Source organism: Bos taurus, chromosome 20 (genome assembly GCF_002263795.3).
Source record: "Bos taurus isolate L1 Dominette 01449 registration number 42190680 breed Hereford chromosome 20, ARS-UCD2.0, whole genome shotgun sequence".
Classification (NCBI taxonomy): Eukaryota; Metazoa; Chordata; class Mammalia; order Artiodactyla; family Bovidae; genus Bos; species Bos taurus.
The window spans coordinates 39,306,223-39,325,979 of record NC_037347.1 but is presented as its reverse complement, the minus strand read 5'-3'; the positions used below and the strand labels follow the sequence as shown (position 1 = coordinate 39,325,979).

The 19,757-nt window shown below is 44.0% G+C and overlaps 1 protein-coding gene and 1 long non-coding RNA gene across 7 annotated transcripts in view; one reads left to right on the top strand and one right to left on the bottom strand.

The window, feature by feature from the left end:
* RAI14 (retinoic acid induced 14) overlaps window positions 1–12,919 on the top strand; it is a 162,054-nt gene extending 149,135 nt beyond the window's left edge. For 4 of the 6 annotated variants that reach the window (XM_024981508.2, XM_005221621.5, XM_024981506.2 and 1 more), the window contains 6 exons: window positions 243–300; window positions 2,769–2,887; window positions 3,510–5,045; window positions 6,212–6,361; window positions 10,179–10,244; window positions 11,065–12,919. In XM_024981508.2, the coding sequence (XP_024837276.1) occupies window positions 243–300; window positions 2,769–2,887; window positions 3,510–5,045; window positions 6,212–6,361; window positions 10,179–10,244; window positions 11,065–11,142 (2,007 nt within the window). In that variant the 3' untranslated portion in view covers window positions 11,143–12,919. The remainder of the gene's footprint in view (window positions 1–242; window positions 301–2,768; window positions 2,888–3,509; window positions 5,046–6,211; window positions 6,362–10,178; window positions 10,245–11,064) is intronic. The other 2 variants (XM_024981509.2, XM_024981507.2) reach the window with 1 other exon arrangement.
* LOC112443006 (uncharacterized) lies at window positions 11,181–19,708 on the bottom strand. The gene is made up of 2 exons (XR_009491972.1): window positions 19,320–19,708; window positions 11,181–13,752 (listed from the first exon to the last, which is right to left on the bottom strand). It is a non-coding gene; the product is annotated as an uncharacterized lncRNA (long non-coding RNA).
* Between the last annotated feature and the right edge of the window lie 49 nt (window positions 19,709–19,757).

Genomic DNA, 19,757 nt, shown 5'->3' with positions numbered 1-19,757 from the left:
AGAAGCTTCATTTTGTAATATTTTGAGAATATATCCTTAGGAACCTCTAGATCAAAATTTTACCTCAGGGGTTAATTGCTACTTTTATGTACTTATATTTTAAAATATCTTCTTTCCTGGAGATAGTCTGTTTTCGTAGTAGGATCACACCAACCTGTGTAACCTCAAGGAGGAAACTTTGCTGGACTCTTTTGTAGAGTGTTACATTCAGGAATATATTTTAAGTCATTTTTGTGTTCCAGCAGGCTGAGATTAGTTCCATACGAGAGAACAGAGACAGACTAAGTGACAGCACTACAGGTAAGATGAAGGGGAGTGTGTTTTTGTTCCCATGACTGGTCTCTGTTTCATGTCCCTCTAAGAGAGCAAAGGCCAAGGAGAGGTGCCCTGTCTGGGGCGGTCAGAGAACCTTGGGTACCACCCAAACACTGCCAGTATGTCACTGTCTGATGCTGTCTACTTCAGCGGGCTTTCACCTGGATTTTAAGGAGTCCCTGAGCTTGGGTATGAACAAAGAAATCTCTGTTTTCATCTGGTCCTAATTTAGCATTGGCACTTCTTTCAATGATGACTACAGACAGTAAGCTCCCGTAGTGTTAGCAGATCAGTGATTTTGACACCAAGAGAACCCACAGATGGTATCATATCCCCTTACTGTTATTACAGATATCTTGAAAGATCATTTATAGTATCTCTACTAGAAATTATGCCAGTTATGAGGCCTGCTTCTAGATCTTGTTATTTGGTGGGTTACAAAAGAAGCCTGCTGATTGCTATAGCTTGTACATTCTATTTTATGCATTTTAAGACACTGTTTTGAGATGAGGTCCATGGGCTGTGAGCTGTCAGCTAGTGGCCCTCATTGCAACTGAGCAGCAGGTTATTTCTTGAAGAGAGAGCCAACTGAGCACTTCCATGGCTGCCATAGTTGAACTTTTCTACTTTGGATTTTAAACAGACGTGAAAAGAGTGTCAGTGAAGTCATATATGATCATATTGTCTTCAAGGAGGTTTGATTCATTGTATTGAGTTCATCCTGTTGCTTTACCCTTTAAGAATGTAGTACAGTACCTTCAGAATTAATCTGAAATGTGGAGTAGATTATTTCAAAGGCCCCTTTTTTGCTCCAGCATTCAGTTTCTCAATCTGTTACGCATATCATATGTGTTTGGAGCACTTAACTTAAAGAATTTAGACATATAAACACATTGTTGACTGGGGAACTTTTGCAGAAATTAATGCTTGAGACGTTAATACAGCTCCAGTTAATAATGTATTAAGAAATATTCCTGGTAGAGAACAATGTTAATATAACTGCACAGCTGTTACATTGGATATTTTAAAAGCCATCCAGCCTATCTTAGAAGTAATTTTTGTTGCTTAGAATTACCCTCCTGCTCCCAAATCCCCTGATTCATTCCAAGCTGACCAGACTGTATGTCAAGAACACTCATAAAGCTGTGGTTTAGGCCCCAGATATCATTAGTAAGCATTCCTGTGAAGAGATGTCATTTTGCATCCTTCCAAATTAAGACTCAAGTTTTCATCCTTGCATTAGGTTTTGAAAAATTTTTTAAATAGTGGTGAAATTTGGATCAGTGCTGTTCAGATCACACTGTTCAAAGTGTGGTCTCTAAACTGTTGCCAGTCTAAAATAAAAAAAGGGGATTACTCCAGAAAGTCATCCAGCCAAGCACACTGTTTCATCCACCTGACAGTTTTTGTTTTTGTTTTTTCTCTCCATAGGAAGACTTTCTGGGTGTAGGAAGCAGTACATTGAATGACATTCGGCAGCACATTTCTTGTCTTGTCTCAGTGAGAACTTTGAGTAGCATAGCTTTACATGTTATTTCAGCATGATAATCAGGAGAATGTCAAACAGTTGTGGTTTACCAGCAGTGTTTATTGTGGGATTCGGAGACTCCTGTTTCATGCAGGGGTGGTCAGCAAATGCCTTAAGGAAGAGGCAGGGCCTGATGTGGGTCTTGAAGGATGCCTAAGAGTTATACAGCCAAAGAGATGCTACAAGGGCAATCGTATGGATGAAGAATTAAAGAAGCAGTCTTGTGTTGAGAATAGAGAGGGTGTGAATCTGATGAAAATGGGATACTGGGGAAAGACATGATGAGTCATAAACCTGAAAAACAGTAGACTGGAGCCAGATCCGAGAGGCCTTAATCCAGATAAAGGAAGTTGGAGATTATTTTTGGAGGGAGAGCAATTAAAGCACTTGAACCAAAGGCATGACCCCATCAAAGTATGTTTTAGGAAGATTAGTCTGACAGTGTTGTTGGTACAGGCTACATTTTCACTAGAGGAGAGAGAGAAAGATTTGTTAGGAAGCCATTTGTACAGTTACCAGGTATGGTGATGAAGTTTGAACTAGGGTACAGGGCATGGGGATAAGAAGTGAACCAGATTCCAGAGATCTTTCTAAAAGGATTCATGGAGTGGGATGTACAGAGCATGGGAGGAATAAAAAACAACCGAGGTGTGGCACTTAATCAAGTGAACAGAAACTGTATGACCCAATCCATCAGTTTTCAAATGAGTTTATTTGTATCTAGGCATCTAGTATTGTGCTAGGGAGTGAGGAGACCCCAGTACTTGAGAATTTCTGTTCATCTATCCAGCTGGAGGGGGCTTTCATCCCTAGTCTGGACGAGAAAGAAGAACTGGATTGGGTAGAAAGTGAGTTTGTTAAAGGTCAGAGACATAACAGTTAAATTTTTAAAATATTATTTTAAATTGCCTTTCTCTTTCCTAAGGTGCTGATAGCTTATTGGATGTGAGTTCTGAAGCTGACCAGCAAGATCTTCTTGTCCTATTGCAAGCAAAAGTTGCTTCTCTTACCTTACACAATAAGGAATTACAAGATAAATTACAGGTAGGTAAATAGATCACTACCATAGTCTGTTCAGTCAGGTCAAGCTATTTGATTTCTCAGGGTTAGTTGGGTATTTTGTTTTAGACACCAACATTGGTTTCTTCTTTTTAAAATATAATTACCCTTTAGCATTTTATACCTTCAAATTTGTTTCTTGAGACTTAGTCATTAACTTATTATTTGTATAAACTGGTAAATTATATAATTATATACTTAGTATGATATATATGACAATAGATAGCTATATGCACACCATATATATGACTAGTCATTCATTTAGTAAAGTTGATCATTTCGCAGATTTAAGAATGTGGTAAGAAGTAGGGCAACTACAATAATATGAGAAACAAAGAAAAATTTGAGTCAGAAGCTCTGCAGCCAAAACAGGTCTTGCGTTTTTAAAGTGGCAAACATAATCTGTCCTTTGAGAGCACAGAATAAGCTTAGTGTTGTTAAGCCCGACTCTTGTGTCCCAGACCAAATTTTTTCATGGGGCAAGAGGATGCATGCAGAAGGATACTGCTGCTCCCCCATACTCAAGGTTTGGATTTGCTCCCCGATTGCAGTTGCTTGCTCATCTAACCACACCTTTGGTGTCATTTCATTCTTGCCTTCTTTCCAGGCCAAAACACCCAGGGAAGGGGAAGCAGACCTGAGCTTTGACTCTTACCATTCTACTCAAACTGACTTGGCCCCATCCCTGGGCAAACCTAGTGAAAACCCTCCTCTAGACTCCAAACCATCTCCATCTGTCATAACACATTCCTCAAGTAAATCCACTCTCGACAGTGATGTCAGAATCCAGCAACTCCAAGAGGTTTTACATGACTTGCAGAAGAGACTGGAGAGCTCTGAAGCGGAGAGGAAACAGCTGCAGGCCGAGCTCCAGACCAGGAGGACAGAATCAGTGTGCTTAAACAACGCCGAGATCTCGGAGAACGGCTCCGACCTCAGCCAGAAACTTAAAGAGACTCAGAGCAAATACGAGGAAGCTATGAAAGAAGTCCTGAGTGTGCAGAAGCAGATGAAGCTGGGCCTGGTCTCACCAGAAAGCGTGGACACTTACTCGCACCTACATGAGCTGAGGATCACCGAGGAAGAAATGGACGTGCTCAAGCGGGACCTCCAGGGCGCCCTGGAAGAAAGTGAACGAAATAAAGAGAAAGTGAGAGAGTTAGAAGAGAAGCTGGCAGAAAGGGAGAAAGAGGCAGTTATTCAGCCACCAAGGGAGGAGTACGAGGAAATGAAAAGTTCCTATTGCACGGTGATTGAAAATATGAATAAGGAGAAAGCATTTTTGTTTGAGAAATACCAAGAGGCACAAGAAGAAATCACAAAACTGAAAGATACATTGAAAAATCAGATGACCCAGGAGGCAGGTGATGAAGCTGAGGACATGAAAGAGGCCATGAACAGGATGATCGATGAACTCAACAAGCAGGTGAGTGAGCTGTCCCAGCTGTACAAAGAGGCCCAGGCAGAGCTGGAGGATTACCGGAAGAGGAAGTCTCTAGAAGATGTCACAGCTGAATATATCCATAAAGCGGAGCATGAGAAGCTGATGCAAGTGACCAATGTATCCAGAGCCAAGGCTGAAGAGGCACTGTCCGAAATGAAGTCTCAGTATTCAAAAGTGCTAAATGAGCTGACCCAGCTCAAACAGTTGGTAGATGCACAGAAAGAGAACTCTGTCTCCATCACGGAGCATTTGCAGGTGATAACCACTCTGCGGACCACTGCCAAAGAGATGGAGGGAAAAATAAGCAGTCTGAAAGAGCACCTGGCGAGCAAGGAAGGGGAGGTGGCAAAGCTGGAGAAACAGCTCCTAGAGGAGAAGGCGGCCATGACCGACGCGATGGTGCCCCGGTCTGCCTACGAGAAGCTCCAGTCGTCTTTGGAAAGCGAAGTGAGTGTGTTGGCCTCAAAATTAAGGGATTCCGTGAAAGAGAAAGAGAAGGCCCATTCAGAGGTTGCCCAGATTAGAAGTGAGGTCTCGCAGATGAAAAGGGAAAAGGAAAACATTCAGACTCTCTTGAAATCCAAAGAGCAGGAAGTAAATGAACTTCTGCAAAAATGCCAGCATGCTCAGGAAGAACTCGCAGAAATGAAGAGACATTCCGAGAGCTCCTCAAAACTGGAAGAGGATAAAGACAAGAAGGTTGGTGAGACTGTTGCTATTGAATTTCTAGCTAGCAAACGCTAGCACTTTGAACCTTCATTTACTGAAGTTAGCATTTTTAGCATTTGTTAGCACTAAGCTATTGTGAAAGCGCTAAGGCTCCACACAGGACTCCATTTGTCCCCAGTGCCACATTAAAAATAGTAGGGTGGACATTTACTTAAAAAGAGAGAGTGAGAAAGCCCTCATCTACTACTTCCCTCACACCAGAGTATTTTCAAATGTGTGGTACATATTTTCCCCTTAAAAATTATTTTACAGAAGCTCTGCCAAGTGTCGGGGGCCAGAAGTGAACCCACCAGCTGAGAAGTATTTGTGGTCCATCTTAAACTTCTACTCTGTTGGAATCCAGACAGATTTCCTCTGTCATATGGAAAATCAATTACTGCCAGACTTGATACTGCTTCCCTAAACCCCATGAGCTTTCCCTGGAGTCAGTGTAAAAGCCCTCCCTGGTCCTCATTTTCAAAGGTGTGCAACAGGAGAGAAAGGGAGGAATGTGGGGGGCCAGGCAACTCGAGATGGGCTGAGCATGGAGGAAGGCGGAGAGTAAAGGGAGAAGTGAAGCATGCTTCTGTGCTGGGATCTGCTCTGCATACCCAGATGCCCAGTCTCCTGGGTTAGATGTTCTGAATGGCATTCACTAGAGAATTATTTATCTTTTATTCCTTTATTATAATGAATGTTTCCAAAAGAGCTTCCAAAGCCGTGGGGGTGAGGATTGTCTTCACTACAAGGTAGGATATCAGAGATACCAGGGTTCCCAGAACTTATTTCTGATTGCCTATGGCAGCAGTAGGGAACAAAGCCTAGCTGGTTCCAAATATAGAATACCTGAAATTCTGTTTTTTATTTTTTTTAACAGTCCCCCATCTTAAGGATGAAGGGAATCCACATAACAGCTATTGTTACCTTCATGGCCCCAAGCATAGTCTCATTCCTGGGCTCTTGTCTGCATAGGCTTGTTGGTTTCCCTGATTCTTACCTGTTTTTGTTTCATTGTATGGCTTTTCTTTGAAAAATTAAGAAAAGGGATTGCTCCAGGCCCAGAGGCCAGTCGAGGCTGTGTTCCCAGTGGAGAAACAGCTGGCGTTTTGCCTCTGTGGGTACCTGCTCTCCTGATAAGAGCTTTCCTTTCTCGCTAGATAAATGAGATGTCCAAGGAGGTCACCAAGTTGAAGGAGGCCCTGAACAGCCTCTCACAGCTCTCCTACTCTGCCAGCTCCTCCAAGAGGCAGAGCCAGCAGCTGGAGGCGCTGCAGCAGCAGGTCAAACAGCTGCAGAACCAGCTGGCGGTGAGTGGGCCTGTTTCCATGGCTGGCTGGGGGGTAGGGGTGGGGGACAGGTGGGAATGAGCAGAAAGCTGCCCAGCCTAAAGAGTGTCATGCTTCAGTAAGCAGTTAACTAAAGACCTTTAGGTGAGGGCCAGAGAGGGAGCGGTGGGTTTCCCAGTCATTATCAGCAATGAGAATGGGTTCCATGTGTCACTGGGAAGGGAGGAGTCTGCGAGATAGTGGCAGGAGCCTTCTTGTCTTGTTCCCTCTTCCACTCACTTGCTCCCCTTTCTCCGTTTTTCTGCTTCAGTAGTTACCATCTCTGGCAGCGGCTCGAGATGTTTCTTATTAGGGGGCCATGTTGTCTGGTGGTTGTATATCCACATGTCTGAAGCTGCTTCTTGGCCCCTCTTCTGATTTCACCCAGGAAAGCTCTTTCACGTCTGTACTTGTTTCTGGTGGCTGTTGTAACAGAGCAACAGAAACTTGGTTTAAAACAACACAGATTTATTACTGACAGTCCTGGAGATCAGAAGTTCAAAGAAATCAGTTTCACAACAGTAAAGTCAAGGTTTCAGCAGGCTGGTTCCTTCTCAAGGCTCTAAGGGGAGAATCTGGTTGTCTTTTCTAACTTCTGGAGGCTGCCTACTTTCCTTGGCTCGTGGCCCCTCTCTCATCCCCAGAGTACATCACTCCAGCCTCTGGTTCTGTCCTTCCGTCTCCTCCTTCCACCTTTGACCTTTTCCGCAGTCCATGGGGTCGCTAAGAGTTGGACACGACTGAGCGACTTCACTTTCACTTTTCACTTTTATGCACTGGAGAGGGAAATGGCAACCCACTCCAGTATTCTTGCCTGGAGAATCCCAGGGATTGGGGAGCCTGGTGGGCTGCCGTCTATGGGGTCACACAGAGTCGAACATGACTGAAGCGACTTAGCAGCATAGGACCCTAGTGGAGAAGGCAATGGCACTCCACTCCAGTTGCAGTCCATGGGGTCGCTAAGAGTCGGACACGACTGAGCAACTTCACTTTCACTTTTCACTTTCATGCACTAGAGAAGGAAATGGCAACCCACTCCAGTGTTCTTGCCTGGAGAATCCCAGGGACAGGGGAGCCTGGTGGGCTGCTGTCTATGGGTCGCACAGGGTCAGACACGACTGAAGTGACTTAGCAGCAGCTTAGGACCCTAGTAATCACATTTAAGGTCCACCCAGATAATCAGTATAATCTTTCTTTCCATCTCAGGATCTTTAATCTAAAAGATCCCTTTTGACTGATAGGTAACATTTACAGATTCCAGGGATTAGGATATGGGCATCTTTGAAGGGCCTCTCAGATTGAGAGACTGAGAGGCCAGGGTGGTGGGTGGTTCCTTCACGTGGATACTGAAGTCAACCAAGCGATGACAGAAGCAGGACCAGAAAGGAAGACAATGATCAGAAGACAAAGCTATAGAATATGTAAAGTTTTAATTGTTGCGTGCTCACTCAGTTGTATTCGAATCTTTGTGACCCTGTGGACTGTAGCCCACCAGACTCCTCTGTCCATGGGATTTTCCAGGCAAGAATACTGGAGTGGGATCCATTTCCTCCTCCATCTCCCCAACCAAGGGATTGAACCCAAGTCTCCAACATCTTCTGCATTGGCAGGCGCATTCTTTACCACTGAGCCATCTGGGAAGCCCTTTAGTTGATAAGGGTATGTGATGTTTTCTACATGAAGATTAGGTTACCCTGGACTGTTGCTGGCTTCCACTTACATGAACTTGGATTTTGTGATTTCTTCAGTACAGATCGGTAATAGTGAATTCAGATTTCTACAGTCCTTACTCCATCTGGCCACAGAGTTCAAAACCAGCTTTTTTTATGTTACCAGCTCTAGCAGTGGAGTAGTAGTCAGGGAAGGAGAAGATGCTCTTGACTTTTGCAGTCATTTTTCTGATCAAGTGGTTATCACAGACTCATAGATAAAGTGATAATGGTTTATATAGTCATTCTTACAATTATCCAATGTGCATTTAATGAGCTTCTATGTATCAGTAATGTACCAGGTATCCATGATTCAATAAAAATGAATAAGACGCAGTCCTGCTTTCATGGAATATAATGGCTTACTGTGTACTCAGTGTGGTAAGCATTCATTGAGAGATGACCAACATGCCGTGGGTGTAGAAAGGCAATGTGCATAGCCAATCTGGGTAAGTCTTGGAAGGCTTCTTGCAGGAAGTGATGCTTGTACTGAATCTTAGATGAGTAGGAGGCAGCAGGGATATGGCATTTAGATGGCCCATGGTGGCTGTAGCAAGCACAGTTCCAATGGAGTAGAGGTGTGGAGTGTGGATGGCTGGAGGCTGGAGAAGTGACTAAGGAGCTAGGTATCTGCAGGAGCTGAAGAGAAACAGTGGGAGGCAGGGGAAGCCTAATGCAGATTTGCTAGAAAGACAGGAGATGGTGGTGGGGGAGTGGGATGCTTTCAACTGAGATCTTGGCGATAATGACTGAGGCAGGGAGGTAACCATAAGAGTGAATGGCTGGAAGGAAGAGAGACAGGTCCTGAAGCTGAGGTTGAGGGACTGAGAGGCCAGGGTGGTGGGTGGTTCATCCACGTAGATACTGCAGTCAGCCAAGTGATGACAGAGAAGCAGGACAGGAAAGGAAGACACTGATCAGAAGACAAAGCTATAAATGATGGAGTAGAGGGAACCAAGAGGTGGGAGGAATCAGCACAGAGAGAACTACCAAGTACACTTCCTAGTGGCATGAACTTCAAAGATCGAGGTTTCCAAGGTTGTCCTTGAATGGGAAGGATACCTTATATCTGACATTGATGGGAAGGAGGTAAGAATAGATACTGACGGACTTCAGTTGATTTTTTAAGTGATCCATATGTGATAGTTTTGATTTCCATCAGGAAATAGGAAGAAAGGCCTCTTCTTAGAAGAGTTAAGAGCCGAGTTGAGATCCTTGAAATAGTCACTGAGAGGAACTGGAATAATATCTCAGCAAGAAGAAATAAGAGCATTAACAGCTGTACTGAGGGGCCATGTGAGATTGGGGTCATCACCCTGTTCACCTCCTCAGTACACTGACAACTAAATCACTGAATTCCCCAGGGGTTATATACCACTGGCCATACAGTAGGTGATCAACAACTCTTTTTATAAGATTACATTTTAAAAATTAAATTAATAAATATTTGCTCATTGAGAAAAGTTGAAAGATTAAAAACAACAACTCTGAAGAAGCTACTCTAGAAACACATTGTCTATAATTTAACCACTCAGAGACAGTAACTGCATTTGATGTAGTTCCTTGCACTGTTGTTTACTTTGTGTGAATACATTTGCCTAAGTATGTGTACATATATTTGTTTAAACAAACATGGGATTATCAACTACTTTTTACAGGAATTTTCTTCTGGAGTTCAAGATATGTAAGATTTTTTTTCCCCTAAGAATATTGACAAGTGTTCCAAACCACACACCCCATCAAGTCCACAGCAATTTCAAAAACTTCCTGTGCTAGTTGCTGGAAGGAATCACTAGGGTAGCATTTGGCCACAGTCTTCTCCTAGGATTTTTTTGAAGGTCTCCTAAGCCCCTGATGGTGGTTCAGATGGTAAAGAATGTGCCTGCAATGCTGGAGATTTGGGTTCAATCCCTGGGTCGGAAAGATCCCCTGGTGAAGGGAATGACAACCTACTCCAGTATTCTTGCCTGGAGAATTCCATGGATAAAGGAGCCTGGCGGACTCCAGTCCATGGGATCTCAAGAGTCAGACACGACTGAGTGACTCACACACAACAAGCTCTTGAACAGTGTCAAATTGTCTCTTTCTAGGAATGCAAGAAACAACACCAGGAAGTGATATCTGTTTACAGGATGCATCTTCTGTATGCCGTGCAGGTATGATGTCTGGGGATCCTAAAGAGACACCGCAGCAGGGCTTGTCCAGATCCCCGTCCTGAAACTAGCAGAACGGATGCGAATTTGAGGAGATGGATTTTCAATGGAAAGCTGTTTCAAATACCTTCTGCTTTGCTTTGCATTTTGTGTTGGGAGCCCCTTCTCCTGTTAATGGGGAGCTGCCTCCTTTGTTGACTGCTGAATGAGGTGGCGGCCATTGCACGCCCCACTCCACCCCCCACCCAATCAGGAGAAGGAGTCTGGGGGTTACTTTCTGGGCCTGAGCATATTCACTGAGCCATTGGTGCCATCGCACTCCTGGGATGGTCAGTGTTCTGAGACTGGCTGGGCTCTCATTTGCTGTTAAGGCTCTAGAAACCCTTTGTTGAGGGCTCTGCTGGGAGACCCAGCCTCCTTGTCCTCCTTTTCCTCTGGAGGAAAAAGATCAGGGCCCTTGCTTTGCCTCAGTTTCTCCTGGAAATGTGGGAATGGGTAGGGCTCACATTTCCTGGGAAGGTCGAGGGGGCCCAATTTCTGCCTGCCAGTCATCTCACTCCCTAGGTGAGGCAGTGCCAGGATTTAGGTTCTAGTGAGTGTCATTTTGTTTTATTTTAAACCTTTTTGACATTCACTTTTCTAACAAGCATTCAGCCCCCCTCTGCCCCTATTGTTTTCTGCATTTTGACACTCCTGTGGGACAGCAGCCTCTGCCTTTTATTCATCTCCTTCCTCGCCACCCCCACAACGTCCCACGTGTGTTGTGTCCAAGGCATGATATCATAGGTTATTCTAATGAGTGTCTTGTGTTGGAATTTCCTAGGGCCAGATGGATGAAGATGTCCAAAAAGTACTGAAGCAGATCCTTACCATGTGTAAGAACCAGTCCCAGAAGAAGTAAAGTGGATTCCTTGGCAGGACACTGGCCCCTTGTTGTCCACCTTTGTGTTACATCCAGAGTTGTCGGCAGCCACTGCCATTGTTCTCATTCGTGGTATCACTGTGACCCTTATCATAGAACTTCTTCCCTTTCCAGAGACTTCTGAGGACAGGTCCCTGGAGAAGCTGTCCTCCTTAGAACCGCTGAGAGACTTCAGAGCAGCAGAGGGGAAAGATGCTGTCACCCTCCGATTCTGACCAGAGCTGGGATCAGTCACGCTCAGGAGTCTGGTCCCTGCACTGGCAGTGGAGTATCTTCCCTGGTACCTGCCTAGCTAAGGGGCTCCATGGCTGCATGACACGACGCCCCATGCAGCCGTGCTTCTGTTCCTACAGCAGGGTTTTCTTTACCTTTGGTTTCCTAACCCCCCCAAACACAACTTAATTTCTAACCAAATTAGTATGACACTAGTTATGCACCATGTGCTTAAGATCCTTTATTGTGATATCCTGTGGATTTAAAAAACTTTAATTCCATCTTTTTTCCCCATCTGCCTTATATTTCTCACCACCCTGCTTGTCAATCTTACAGTCAGATGAGCACTATTAACTTAAATATGAAGTTTAAAAACGAAAGCAAATTGTCCTTAAAAGTTCTTTCTTAAGTACATCGCTGACACGTTGCAAATTTTCTATGCAAACTTGGCTCCTGCTGTTTGTTATCCACGAAGCTCAGGAAATCCAAACATTTGTGTTTCAACAAGGGACAGTAAACTGTGTGTTTACAGCCAAAAGAAATGCCTCATAGTTTTTAACCTCAATTTTTTAAAAGTGTTTTTTTTTTCTGTACAATATTTTTATTGGCTCTTAAAGATGTTTTCATATCTAAATCCCTAAGTAAGTGAAATTTACATTAGACTATATTAACAAAGTATTTTTTAGGTAATCATGCTTAAGACTTTATATATATAACTTTTTTCTCCACGTTTTCAGCTATAGCAGAAGGTGGTTATATATTCCACTCAAAATGAGCTGCCACCAACACCCCTAGACTTTCTGCCATTTGTTCTTAGGACTGTAGCACGTCTTTAAATATAGTAAATCCTCTTTAGCCCATTGAATATTTCTGAGTGCCCCAACTCTACCAGCACCTGTAAATTACCTCGGAAAGGACTGTGAGTACCAGTGGGTTTTTCAACTTTGAAACAAAAAATCCCGGTAAACGTTCCAGTGCCTAGCCGAGGTCTTGGGAGAAAACATCTCTGTTCCCTTTACTTTCAGGTTAAAAATGTTTCTGACTTGCTTGCAGCTTCCTTTATGGCCTTGATCTTATTGAGGGATGTAAACTGAAGACAGAAGTCTCTAATGTATAGAACCGTTAAGTGTAGGCCGGCTCTGACGGAGCTGCCTGCGCTCAGAGGCCACTTGGCAGCCCTGTGCTGAATGAGGGCCAATGACAGCGAAGCAGAAACGGCTTTCGAACTTGGTGTTACTTTTCTTAAGTTGTTTATAGTTCAGCAATTTCGAACATGCTCCAAAGAAAAATGTGAAAGGACTTTCTGTCACAGCACTTAAGAAAACACAAAACCACCCTCCCCACCCCCACACAGAAATGCTGCAGAGTGTAAAACTTGAGACATTTTGTAGGACGCCTGACAAAGTGTAGCCTTTTATCTTGTTTCAGGATATTTATTTCAAGTACTCTGGTTAAATACTGAAGTTACATGCTGTAGTTTAGCATTTTGCCTTGTAATTTACAGAAAAGTATTGCGGAAAATAAACTTTTGTTTCGTTTTGCATCTCCCTTGTTGATTTGGGCGCCTTCATTAGCATGCCCTGTAAGGCTTCTGAAGATCAGCGACGGTTTTATACCCTGTGTCATGTTCAGCAGGTGGCCGTTGTCTGCCGTCTCTCACGCAACATGTCATACCATTCCCGTCTTCTAGCTCCTGGGACCACCTTGAACTCTGCCCCAATCATCAGCCGCTTTTGAACACTTGCATCACAGTTATTTCATTGAAAAGTGCCTCTCAGTTGATCTGCAGTCTTTTTTTTTTTAACTAGTTAAAAGCCTCCATTAGATTTTTTTTTTTCTCTTCTATTTTGAAAAAGTAAAAAATGTATGCTAAGTCACTTCAGCCCTATCTGACTCTTTGTGACCCTATGGACCGTAGCCTGCCAGGCTCCTGGGTCCATGGGATTCTCCAGGCAAGAATACTGAAGTGGGTTGCCACGCCCTCCTCCAGGGGATCTTCCTGACCCAGGGATTGAACTCGTGTCTCTCATATCTCCTGCATTGGCAGGTGGGTTCTTGACCACTAGTACCACCTGGAAAGCCTGAAAACATACACATGGTTTATTTTTAAAAAGTCGGATACATTATCCTGTCACATTAAAAAGTTAATTCATTCCTGAAAAAAACTCCTGTAGGGTGAATTCTTGCAGGTTGAAATCATAATTAAAACACCAGATGACAATGAAATGGGTGCAATTATTTAAGTAGCTCACATTCTTTATAGCACAGTGTAACAAGGCCATCTCCCTTTGCTCACAACACAGTTCTGCTGCCTCTCAACTCCTGCTGCCAAGGCATACCGTAATACTCGACTGAACCCTTGCTCACCTCCTCCCTCTGAAAAGAAAAAGAACAAAAGATACCAAGGAAAATAATGCAAAAATATAATGTCTGAGGCTATTGTTATTTTAAATTATCAAGTGCATGCTCCCTAAAAAGAGCTTACCTCGACAGAGGCCAACCGTTCAACTCAGAAAATAATTTCTTGGGGACACTCAAATGAGGACTTAACCTAGATAAATCCAAACCAGGCTTCTTAAATGGAAAGAACTGTCATATGCCAACGGCACGGTAAGAAAAGAAACGGTCATCCCTCGATGATTCTATATCACAGTATAATTATAGGATAAATGAGATAAACTGAAAGTAAGTCTCTCCTTCTGATCCTTAGTTGACCTCCCCAGAAGCAACAACTATTTGGTTTCTTGAATGACTTAAAGACAGTCTGTGTCTATATGTATTGGATCTTAAAGAACATTTTGGCCACCCTTTTACTTTCCTCTTTAAATATGGAAACTTCATTCATTCTTCAGGACCATACTTTTTCCACCTAAAATATCCAAGATTGTTGTTTGTCAGCACACAAATCTCATCCTTTTTAACTGCTGCATAATGGTTCATAGTATAATTGTGCTGTATTTTATTAAACTAGCTCCTCGTTGATGGGCATTTAGTCTGCTTCCAGTATTTTACAGCCCTAAAACTGATGTGATGACTATGCTGTGAATAAATGTCTGTATGTATATGTGTGAGCATCGTTTGGGTAATTTTCAAATTATCCGTTTGCACACTGGCTTTCCATCAGGTGATACAGGAATGCAGAGAAGGAAAAAGTAGAATAGCCTGTGGATCATCACAGTCAGTGAGAAAGAATGGCCTTTTTCTTCACATGGATTACATAAGAGTCATCAACTTATTTTTATTCCGTAAACTTTCAGACTGACTCCAAAGCCTTTAATAATTCAACTCACTGATCTTAAGATCAACACATGATACGCTGTGTGGGGAAAATGCTCCCAAAATACGTTGACACATGACCTTTTGCCATGTGGCATAACTGGAATGCTGGGTGCTGACAGCAGTTGAAACACCACCCAGCCAAGAAGGGGGTGATGTAAGGTTTAAAAGGCAGACTGCAAGGCAGAGACTGAGCTGAAAAAAGCAATAGAGGCAGTCACGGGAGCAGTTTCTGTTCACCTTCTCAGGGCAGAGAACTGTCAAGCATTCACGGAGTGTGTGGCACATTTGTGAAGCAAAGGACAAAAGCGCATTGATGACAGTCGCCATAATTGGGCCAACAGGAGCTGGTAGAGGGAGCAGTCGATGTGGGTGGGTTCCAGTAGATTTAAAGGCTCCTTTGAGGAGATGGAGGTGAGTAGAAGGGAAGAGTCATTTCTGCACATTCACTATAAGCCAAGCCCTAAAAATGGGAAGAAACTATTTCAAGAATGGTGACTGGATATACCAGATTGTTAGTGGAGAATGTGGAGGGGGAAGAGAGGAGCAAGACATGGTCAAATAATGTAGGATTTAACAAAGGAGAAGGGTAGTAAGAGTTACCTGTGTGTCACCATCAGATGTTTTTAAACCTATACATTTACATCAGGTTAAACACACTCTTCATAGGCAGGATAACACCCTCCCAAAGAGGCTCATGTCCCAATTCCTGGGAATTTAAATAGTTACGTTATATGGCAAAGGAAAATTAAGTTCTCAGAATTAAAGTTGTTAATCAGCTGGCCTGATTAGCCTGATACAGAGATTATCCTGGGTTATCTGGGTGAGCCTGCTGTAATAAAAAGGCTCTTGTAAAGCAGAGGAGGGAGTCAGAGATTTAAAGATGCTATATTGCTGACTGACAAGATGGAAGAAGAGCGGAGAACCAAGGAAGGTGGGTGGTTCTAGAAGCTGGAAAAGGCAAGAAAACAATTCTCGCTGAGATCCTCTAGCCCAGCCATGGTCATTGCAGACTTTTGACCTCCAAAAAGAGGAGATAATAAATTCCTGTCGTTTTAAGCTGCTAAGTTTGTGATGACTTGTTATAGCAGCAAGACATAACAGAGGCCAGAACCTCTAAGAACGGGGAGCTCCTGAGGATGACAGTTTACTGTTATTGAATGTGAATAAAAAGCCAGGCACTCTGCTGGATGCTAAAGGTTCAGTGGTGAGTCTAAAGCTCCTGCTCACAGGACCTCACATCGGTGGACCTGCCACCGAGCAGACATTCCATGTTCGCTGGATGGCTGGGTGGGTGGAGATTTAGATGGATGAATTGCTTATAAGGCCCTGCATCATGATCTCCTCTTAGGCTGACTCATTCTGTCTCTCTCCCTCTCTTTCTTCACGTATTTATTTTTGGTTGTGCTGGGTCTTCGTTGCTGTGTGCGGGCTTTCTCTAGTTTTGGCAAATGGGGGCTTCTCTTTGTGGTGGCTTCACTGGTTGCAGAGCATGGGCCCTAGGGTGTATGGGCTCAGTGTCCTCTTTCTCTCATTCTTAGTTGAACCTCTTGTTGTTCCTTGAATCGATTAAATTTGCTCTGTCCCCAGGCCTTTGTGCTTGCTATTAACATCCTATAATGCTCTTCTTGACATTTGCCTGATTTGTTCCTTTATTTCCTGTGGTGCCTCCTCAATGCCACCTTGTCAGAGAAGTCCTCCTTAACGACCCTGTATAAACCAGCACAGCCCTCCCCAGCTGCCCACATCACTTTCTAGATCCCTTGCAGGGCTTTGTTTTTCTTTGTATAATTTGTTACTTTCAAGTAAGGTGGTTCATCCCTTTCCCAAAGCTGGACCCCTTAGCAGGGGCCTGAGACCAGCTAGAAGAAGGTTTTCTCCTAATTCATACAATGCATGCTCAGTCACTTCAGTCGTGTCCGACTCTGCGACACCATGGACTGGAGCCAGCCAGGCTCCTCTGTCCATGGGATTCTCCAGGCAAGAATACTGGAGTGGGTTGCCATTTCCTTCTCCATAATTCACACAAAGTTGCTGCCTATTCCCTAAGCCATCTGCCTTTTTCTAACTTGCAGAGACATCGGTGTTTACTAGCAGCCCTATGTTTTTCTTCACCTGATAGAACAAGCTCCAAGAGAGCAAAATCTTCATTGCTTTGCCTGCTGTTGCTTGCCTAAGGCTTAAAAAGAGCAGTGTCAGGCACATGGTAGGCATTCAGTAGGTATTTTTCCTTAAAGGGATGGACAGATACATGGAGAAACTCTCAAGTAAATGGAGCGCGAACAGCCTCATGTGTGGGACTATGAGACCACAGATGGGACACCAAGGGCGCTCAGAAGAAAGACATCCAACCCTGCCTTGAGAGGCCGGAAAATGTGTTTTAAAAAATTACACAGTCCGTGAGAAACTTTATTTGGATTTCCTTGTCCTCAAGTTTCACAGTTCCTGGGTTTGGAATAATCTGGAGATAATCACATTTGATTGGTGATTGGAAAACTGTAGAAGGAACCATCTACACATGGTTGGTTCCTCTATGTGATTTCTGCAATAGTATAATACTTAATCAGGATAAAGGGAGGAACTTTGTGTGAACAGATTGTATTAATAAAAGCACTGTCCCAGATTACTAGCATTTCAATTCAGAGTCAGTAAACAGAACTGAAGCACACCTACTATTGAGACAGAAGGGAAAGGGCAGGACACAAATGCTAGATGATGGAGTGAGGCTGTTGGGATGCAATGAAGACCAGCTGGAACCAGCTGAAACCAAGGTGGCTTTAAGAGTGGCCGGGTCATTGATCTTTAGCTCATTATACCTTCATTGTAATATTAGAAATCACTCCCCTTATGCCGTGCCAGTTCTGACGTGGGACATAAAAGGCCAAAAAGTGGGCAGTGGCCCAGTTCCTGGGAAATCCCTACACTGGTGGCTCAGACGGTAAAGAATCTGCCTGCAATTCAGGAGACCCAGCTTCTCCCCTGGAGAAGGGAATGGCAACATACTTCAGTATTCTTGCCTGGGAAATCCCATGGACTGAGGAGCCTGGTGGGCTACAGTCCATGTGATCACAAAGAGTCAGGCATGACTGAGCGACTAACACGTCCTGAAATAGCAAGATTCCTCCCTATGAAATTACTTAGACCATAAAACCCTATGGCCCCATGCCCTGAGGTCGCTCTCACTGAGCCGACTGCATGCTAGCTATGGAATGTGTATCTCTCTAAATAAATTTGCTTTCCCTTTACTGTGGCTTGCTCTTGAATTCTCTCTTGCACTAAGCCAAGAACCCTCACTTGGCAGTCTATCCTAAGGATTCCTGCAGACTCCAAGACGTGGTGATATTTCCGTCTCCTGCAGCTCCATAACTAAGCTCACATTTGTAGCCAAGGTTAAAATGCAAGGAAAGAAAAAAAGTCACAGAGGTTTAGAACTCTAAGAGTCTTTCAAGTTCTTCTCATCTGATTTTTAATTTTACAGATGAGGGCAACATGCTTCTGGTTAGAACTAATTAAATGGAGATGGCACCAGAGTGTTGGCTTTAGGAACAAGAATTCAGTGGCTGTTCCAGCACCTCACTTCCCCTCACGAGGACCAGCAAAGCAAGTGTTCAGGAAAGAGAAGTTGTATTTATTACTCTTGGAAACAACCTCATAAGCACTTCCAACAAGGACAGAACATTGAAACTCTTCAACGAAGACCAACTTGTAACAAGGGTAAGGGAGATGTGTCAGAGAACAGGAAACAAGTTCTTCCTTTTTATCCTCATACATGTTAAATATTATTCATAGAATCACAAAAATCTCTGGTTTACCCTCACAGAATCCTGGAACTGGAAGGGGGTTTTAGAAAGCAAGTGGTGCAAATACTCTCACAGTAGAGGCAAGAAAATTGAGTTCCCTAGACTATGACCTACCCCAGGGCACAGAGTCCGAAGCAGAACTCTGCCATTTCAAAGCCCAGATCAGTGCTCTCATCGTGGTTTCATGCTGAGGATTCTTTTAGGAAACAGAGAATAAAGCAGGTGGGATCTTTCTGAAATTTTGGGTCAGGAGCTTGAGGGTAGAGATTTAAGCTTTAATAGGTCATCCAGGTTTAAACTTATGGGATATTAAAGCAAACTCACTTAAACAGCTCCTCCAACCTAACTCCAGAAAGGCTATCTTGGCAGTCCTGGAGCAAGGACTGGAGCAAGTCCTGGAGCAACAGCAATTAAACTTCAACCAAGGAACTGGAAAGAACAAACACTAAATGTAAACACCACCTGTCAAGTTCTTGGTAAATATTTTCCTTTTCCCTCTACTGAGCTTGCTCGTTTTTGAAAAGGAGAGGACATACCAGTTCCAATTTGACTTGTCATAGGCCCCTAACTTATTGTGGGTTTCATGACAACTCCTTAAACACAAGGCTACTTGAGCCAGTGCCATTTATTTGGGTATTGACCACAACTGCCCCTTCACCTGGCAGATCTAAATGACTGTTTTCACTGTGTGTCTTTCAGGCCGCTGAAGGTGGGTAGGATAAAGCATAGTGTATAACTTTGCGCTATGTAGTGTTTGCCAAGGGTGCCCTGTACCCTGGAAAATATTCTCTGAACTGCCAATCATTAGCAAAACTAGTGGACCATTTCTTAAGCAACAGACTCCCTACACTCCGCTCCCCTACTCACGTGTAGCGCGAATTTTTACCAGGAGAGGCAACACAGACTGTGCCAGCACCGTCAATACTTCTGAGGCTTTTCTCTCCGTGCCCCAGAGACAGAATACCGGGGAACCGCGGGGTGCAGGGAGCGCGGGAGGCGCAGGGTGTCGCCGAATATAGCCCGGGTACATCGCAGCTTTAAATAAGGTCGTGGAGCCCGAGGCCCCATTCCATCCTTCGATGGGATTTATCGCCTCTTTCCGGGCCTTCACCTCCGAGAGGTAAAGTCAAATTGAGAAAAACAATACTGGGCGGTAGAGCTGCAGGAGAGGGAAATGTCAGGACGAGACTCGGGACGCCCTCATCTCGGCTGAGAGGACCGGAAAGCCTCCGCGGCGGCAACAGCTGTAGTAAGCTGGGGCAGCCCGGAATTCCGCAGGACCGGAAGTGCCCGCGTTGCCATAGC